At 48.5% G+C, this 7500-nt stretch overlaps 2 protein-coding genes across 3 annotated transcripts in view; one reads left to right on the forward strand and one right to left on the reverse strand.

The window, feature by feature from the left end:
• Positions 1-4245, forward strand: part of LOC135094000 (delta-like protein 1) — a 115367-nt gene extending 111122 nt beyond the window's left edge. The window contains 3 exon segments of the mRNA XM_063993687.1: positions 1-418; positions 421-1150; positions 1594-4245. The exon segment at positions 1-418 is cut by the window's left edge and continues 382 nt beyond it. Coding sequence (XP_063849757.1) covers positions 1-418; positions 421-1150; positions 1594-1822 — 1377 coding nt within the window. The 3' untranslated portion in view covers positions 1823-4245.
• LOC135094003 (putative glutathione-specific gamma-glutamylcyclotransferase 2) overlaps positions 1-7500 on the reverse strand; it is a 74398-nt gene that overhangs the window by 1490 nt on the left and 65408 nt on the right. The window lies entirely within an intron of this gene.

The raw sequence follows: 7500 nt of genomic DNA on the forward strand, positions 1-7500 counted from the left end.
GCGGACCGCCCCTGCCAGCACGGCGCCACCTGCACGGACACCAATACAGGGTACCACTGCCTCTGTCGCGCTGGCTTCGAGGGAACCAACTGCGAGCGTGCCGTGAACGAGTGCGCCTCGGACCCCTGCCTGAACGGCGGCTCGTGCGTGGACGAGCACGACGGGTTCCAGTGTGTGTGTCCCGTGGGCTACACGGGGCCGCGCTGCCAAACGAACATTGACGACTGCGCACACCGCCCCTGCCTCAACGGCGGCACCTGCGTGGACGCCGTGGACTCCTACGTGTGCCGCTGTGTGCCGGGCTTCGTGGGTAAGCTGTGCCAGACCAACGTGGACGACTGCCGCGCCGCGCCCTGCGCCAACGGCGGCGTGTGTCAGGACCGCGTCAACGACTTCCAGTGCCAGTGTAAGGCCGGCTGGGGGGCAGGCAGTGCACAGAGCGCGTGACCTCGCCCTGCGCCTCGGGCCCCTGCAAGAACGGCGGCTATTGCCAGGAAGCGGCGGATCTAGCAGCTGGCTACCGCTGCTCGTGCCCTCACGGCGTGGGCGGGCCGCAGTGCACCATCGCCACGGTGGTGGCAGGCGACGTGGTGTCCAGGCCTGATGCGGAGGCCATGTCGGCGGGCCAGGTGGTGCTGGTGGTGGTGTTCAGCACCGCCGTGCCCGTGCTGGTGGTGGTGTCCGTGCTGGTCATCGTGTGCATGAAGCGGAAGCGCGTGCGTGACCGCGCGCGGCAGGACGAGGAGGCGCGGCGGCAGAACGAGCAGAACATGGTACACAACGCGGTGAACGCCATCAACAATAAGTGTCTGGAGGACCACATGATCTTCAACTCCCTGGACTTCCCCATCAAGAAGCCCCTCAACACCGCGCCGCCGCCCCCTGCTCCCCTGCACCACTCCCACCACCACCACCACCACCTGCACCACCACGACCACGACTACAAGAAGCCCGCGGAGAACGCGTACTCCGCGGTGCCCACGCGCAGCAGCAAGACGCTCAACACGGACGTGTCGCGCCTGTCGCTGGCTGACCGCCTCGAGAAGGACTTCGAGGCCCCGCCCAGCGCCCGCGGCACGCCCACCTCGGACTTCGGCGCCCCCTGCAAGGTGTTCCCGGAGCCCTTCCTGCCGCGCACCCACAGCCACAGGTGAGCCACGCCGCGACGCATCGCATGCCTGCCTTTTACTGTTACTTCTGAGAATGTACTGCATCTTACCGTAATGCCTCTCTCTCTCTCTCTCTCTCTCTCTCTCTCTCTCTCTCTCTCTCTCTCTCTCTCTCTCTCTCTCCACCACACCACACCACACCACACCACACCACATCCACAGCCCACAGGATGTCCCCCACAGTATGTTTACTAACCACAGTCACACACCACAGCCACACCCTTATCAAAATTCTCTCTCTCTCTCTCTCTCTCTCTCTCTCTCTCTCTCTCTCTCTCTCTCTCTCTCTCTCTCTCTCTCTCTCTCTCTCTCTCTCTCATACATGCGACATCTAAATTAAGACAAAGATAGAGAAAGAAAAGTGAGATTGAGATAGAGAAAACCAATATACCCCAACTAACCCCAACTTTCTTTTCCCCAACAGTGAAGTCTACACGAAACGAGGCGGCATTGGCGGCGGTGGTGGTGGTTGCAGTAGTAGTGGAGGTGGGGGTGGCGGGGGGAGCGGAGGCGTCGGAGGTGGGGGCGGCAATGACATCCACACCTCCACCAACACCCTTACCTCCACCTTTACCCCCTCCACGTGCACCACCCCCTCCAGTGTGTTTGTCATAGAGGAAAATGATGAAAATTACATAGCCACGGAAGTTTAGTATCAGAGCAGTGCCAAGTGTCGGGGGGAGAGTGCCAGTGATACGGACGCTTCTTGAGGGCCTCTCCCCACCAACCCCGGACCCGCACCCCACCAAGCCACTCCCCTGTTGAAATGTTTTGGGGAATATTTGGGGATTGTGATGTTTAAAGACGGTTCTCTGTCTGGTTCTGTATCTCTTTCTCTCTCGTACAGTTAAACAGTTCAGTATTATATCTCAACTCCTTCTTCTTCTTCTTCTTCTTCCGTGTCGCTCCCCGACCTCCCCCCACCCACCCAACCACCCCCACCAATATATATATATATTAAAAAAAAAAAAAAAAACATCAGAAGTGATTCTCTTTCACTTCCTATAAGTCCTAAATGCATCCAAAGAAAATAAATAATTCTCTTTTTTTTTCTCTCTCTTCTTTTTGCATAATTTTTTAAGTATTGTGAATGTTTCTATTTATTTATTGTTAGTTATTTTTTCTACTTTTTTTCTATATACTAAGTGGTGATCCCGCGAGTGACTGTGTGTAGGGGGCGAGGGAGAGAGGGAGAGGGGGAAGGGGGGCGAGGTGAGGCTGGAAATGGGGCGGGCAGGCTGGCTGGAAGGAAGGAAGGAAGGAAGGAAGGAAGGAGGGATCTGGAAACCACCTCTACTCTACCCCCCTCCTCCTCTGTCTCCTGTATCCCCTCCCCCTCCTCTCTCTCCCTCGCCCTTATTATTTAGACAAGGCCACGTCGTGTGTGCGTGCGTGTGTGTGTTAGTATGTGTGTGTGCGTGCGCGCATACTCACAGTCGATCTCACAAAGTTAATTAAAAAAGCAGAGTTGCGTGTACGTGCATGCGGGGGCGTGGGCGTGGGCGTGGGTGTGACATGGGCGTGGCACTCCTACCCACCCTCCTCCTCCTCCTCCCTTCGTCAACCCTGTTAGAATTTTTTTTAAAGGGTATCAAATTATTTTCTACTTTTCTACGTATGTGAGAGATGGGCGTGTGTCTGCCCCCCTCCCTGCCCCCACCCCCCATGACGCCCCTCACGCCCGCACCCCGCCCCCGCAGCCTCGTCAGGGCATTAGGAGGGCGTGCTGAGGGACATGGCCGCGGGGAAGTCAAGTGTTGTGTACCAAAAGTAATATTATTTAGTTAAGTCGCCATTATTTTTTTTTTTTCATCTCATCTCATTATCTCATCTCTTTTCGCATGTATTTTCTCCTATCTCATGTCTCTTTTCTCCCTCTCTTTCTCTCTTCTTCTTCTTCTTCCTCTTCTGCCTCTGTTTTATTTGCCTATCTCTCTGTCCTCTTTTTTGTTTTCTTCATCTTCTCCTCACCTCCGATCTCTCTCTCTCTCTCTCTCTCTCTCTCTCTCTCTCTCTCTCTCTCTCTCTCTCTCTCTCTCTCTCTCTCTCCTTATTCTCTGTCACACGTTCTTTCCTCCTCCTCCTCCTCCTCCTCCTCCTCCTCCTCCTCCTCCTCTTCATCTCACCTCTCCCCCATATCACGGTTCCCACACTAATAATTTAAGTCTGACAGGTAAATGTTACTTAATGTATCTTTGTTTTTTGTTTTTTCACCTTTTTTATACCAAGAGTCAAAGTGATGATGATGATGATGATGATGGTGATGATGATGATGGTGGTGATGGTGATAGTGGTGATGATTTTCTGTGACGAAATGAATTGATGAAAAAAAATAAGTAAAATTTGTTATTTATTTATTTATTTATTTATTTATTTGTTTATTTGTTTATTTATTTATTCTTTGTATTCATCTCCAGTGACTTATTATATAATGTACTTTTTTCCTTAATATTCTGACTTGAAAAAAATGTGCAGTTGTAATTCCAGGTAACTAAATAATTTGCCAGATATGTAATTTAATTTTATCATTTAATGTGACTTTTCTCTATGAGTGACAATTGTAAAGAGTGTTTGTTTGTGATGGTGATGGTGGTGGTGGTGGTGGTGATGAATAATGAATAATGAATTAAATGAATTGTATCATGACACAGGTAAAAACACACACACACACACACACACACACACACACACACACACACACACACACACACACACACACACACACACACACAATGTACGTTTTTCTGTGCATACACGTGGAACAAAATCGACACACACACACACACACACACACACACACACACACACACACACACACACACACACACACACACACACACACACACACAGTCACTGGAGCACCTGCCTGTCCATCTGTCTGTCTGTCTGTCTGTCTGTCACATCATCCTTGTACACCCTCATCCCTGTGACTCTTGCAAGTGTACATGATGTTATTATTATTATTATTATTATTATTATTATTATTATTATTATTATTTAACTTTGTATATATCCTGTAAATCTTGTGTAAATATGAAAGTGTCCAAAGGGAAATAAAAAGCAATATTTTTTCAACTACCATCTTTTCTGTTTTGTCCCAGAATGAGTGAAAAGAGAGAAGGGAAGGAAAATAGAAGAATAAAGAAGGTAGAAGGGGTAAGAATGAAAAGGAAAAAGATAAGAACGAAGAGATATAAAAACGAGATACATATTGCAAGAAGCTAGAAATACATGAATAAGTAATGAGATGTAATAAAGATAGAGAGATAGACATGAGCTAACTAAAAGAGAGAAAAAAGTAACATAGAGAATAAGAAGAGAAAAAAACGAAGAGGGAAAAAAAGTAAAGGAGATTGAAAGAAATGAATAAAAAAAAGAAAGAAAAGTTAGACAAAAAGAGAGAAGAAGAAAGACACGAAGAGAAAAAAAAAGAATAAACGAAATAAATCAATAGATAAAACGAAAGAAAAAATACAGAACGAAAAAAATTTAAAAAGAAACAGCAAAATAAAAAATAAAAAAACGAAATAACAACAAAGAACACAAAGAAAATCACAATAACACCTGCAATCAACGCAAACTAACCACACCTGTTCTATTAATCAACAGTCTCATAAGGGCAGGAATTGAATGAGGCAAGAGAGAGAGAGAGAGAGAGAGAGAGAGAGAGAGAGAGAGAGAGAGAGAGAGAGAGAGAGAGAGAGAGAGAGAGAGAGAGAGAGAGAGAGAGAGAGAGAGAGAGAGAGAGAGGCGTGGAGGGAGTGTCTGACAGGGAAACATAAGCTGGGATGTTGAGAGGGAAGGAATTAACAGTGGAAGGGTGATTAGCAGTAGTTACAGGTGAGGATAGCTGGGTGATTGGGTAGTTAAGGGTAGTTAAGCACTGTTACGCTGTACAGGATTCGTTTGTTGCTTATTAAGGTGTAGACAGGTGAAATAAGGTGAGGTAAGGTGACGTTAGATTAGGTTAAAAATTAAATACTGATTTTTAAGTTATTTTATTTTCCTCTTCTTCCTCCTCCTCCTCTTCCTCCTCTGACTATTATTCCGACTACTGTTCCTCCTCCTTCTTCGCCTCCTTCTTCTCCTCCTCTTCCTAGTCGACCTTGTCAACAGGATAGCACGGAAAGAAAGAGGAGGAGGAGGAGGAGGAGAGAAGACACAGAGAAGGTGGAGAAGAGGGAGAGGAGGGAAGAGGGGGGTGAGGGAGTGACCAGCGGGCCGTAACCAGCTGCAACCCCCCCACTTTACCCCCTCCCTCCTCCTCCTCCTCCTCCTCCTCCTTCTCCTCCTCCTTTCCACGCCTCACCGACCGGGCACTAAGACAAGAGAGTGAATTTGCACATCTCTCTCTCTCTCTCTCTCTCTCTCTCTCTCTCTCTCTCTCTCTCTCTCTCTCTCTCTCTCTCTCTCTCTCTCACCGAAAACACGTGTTCTTCGGCTCACTTTATTCTGCACAGTTGAAATCACCAAGTGTGTGTGTGTGTGTGTGTGTGTGTGTGTGTGTGTGTGTGTGTGTGTGTGTGTGTGTGTGTGTGTGTGTGTGTGTGTGTGTGTGTGTGTGTGTGTGTGTGTGTGTGTGTGTGTGTGTGTAAGGATCGTAGGGAGGTGAGAAGGGACACAGAGAGAGAGAGAGAGAGAGAGAGAGAGAGAGAGAGAGAGAGAGAGAGAGAGAGAGAGAGAGAGAGAGAGAGAGAGAGAGAGAGAGAGAGAGAGAGAGAGAACTACTACTACTACTACTACTACTACTACTATTACTACTAGCCAATTCATGCATCACACCTGCCCTCCACTACCAACCTCTCTCTCTCTCTCTCTCTCTCTCTCTCTCTCTCTCTCTCTCTCTCTCTCTCTCTCTCTCTCTCTCTAGTCGTTAGGTAAGAGGAGAAGATTCCGAGACGATTACACCTGACGCAGCCTTACGATTAATTAGATTACCTGTGATTGTGATCTGCCTATATTAATTAACTGATTGGCCAGGTGAGGCTGATATAGAGAGGCTGGGAACGACTGGGGGAGGTGGGAGGGTGTAGAGGGGAAGAGGGGAGGAGGGGGAGGTGGAGAGAGACAGAGAGAGAGAGAGAGAGAGAGAGAGAGAGAGAGAGAGAGAGAGAGAGAGAGAGAGAGAGAGAGAGAGAGAGAGAGAGAGAGAGAGATTTTGACTAACCTACTAAAAACATCCTTTCTCTCTCTCTCTCTCTCTCTCTCTCTCTCTCTCTCTCTCTCTCTCTCTCTCTCTCTCTCTCTCTCTCTCTCTCTCACCTGTCCTCCACACACCTGAGGCTCTGAGTGAACGCCTCCGCTACCTCCTCCTACTCTCACAAACTGAGCGAAATTTCCCACAATGCTTCGGTCTAAAGGTGAACAGAAGAGCGGAAGTGAGTGTTTCCCCGTGAGAACGCTGCCTCTCTCTCTCTCTCTCTCTCTCTCTCTCTCTCTCTCTCTCTCTCTCTCTCTCTCTCTCTCTCTCTCTCTCTCTCTCTCTCTCTCTCTGGACGGGCACTCGTAGGAATAAATGAGCTGAGAAAGAGAGAGATTGATAGATGGAGAGATAGAGAGTTACACACACACACACACACACACACACACACACACACACACACACACACACACACACACACACACACACACACACACACACACACACACACACACACACATGACCCGTGGCAGTCAGAGGCAAGGTCACCAAGTACCAGGGGAGGGATACCAGTTTTTGTTCTACTGACCCCTCTCTCTCTCTCTCTCTCTCTCTCTCTCTCTCTCTCTCTCTCTCTCTCTCTCTCTCTCTCTCTCTCTCTCTCTCTCTCTGGTAAACTGTAGGGGCCGGATGCTTGCTTACCTGAGTGTGTGTGTGTGTGTGTGTGTGTGTGTGTGTGTGTGTGTGTGTGTGTGTGTGTGTGTGTGTGTTTTCACTAAATCACACACACACACACACACACACACACACACACACACACACACACACACACACACACACACACACACACACACACACACACACACTTTCTTTTTTGTAAACAAACTAAATTAAGGATATTATTTGTCTATTTATTCAGAGAGAGAGAGAGAGAGAGAGAGAGAGAGAGAGAGAGAGAGAGAGAGAGAGAGAGAGAGAGAGAGAGAGAGAGAGAGAGAGAGAGAAATCCTTGACTCTGTCCATCTCCTCTTTCCTCTTCTCCTCTCCCCTCTTCCTCTTTCTGACCTCTCACCCTCCTCCTCCTCCCCTCCTCCTCTTTTTCCCTCTTCCTCCTCCTCCTCCTCCTCCTTCTCGTCGTCCTCCTCTTCCTTTACAGTAATGGTGAGAAATATGTCTGTTTGAAGAGGAGGA

The sequence above is a fragment of the Scylla paramamosain genome, chromosome 44 (genome assembly GCF_035594125.1).
Source record: "Scylla paramamosain isolate STU-SP2022 chromosome 44, ASM3559412v1, whole genome shotgun sequence".
Lineage (NCBI taxonomy): Eukaryota > Metazoa > Arthropoda > Malacostraca > Decapoda > Portunidae > Scylla > Scylla paramamosain.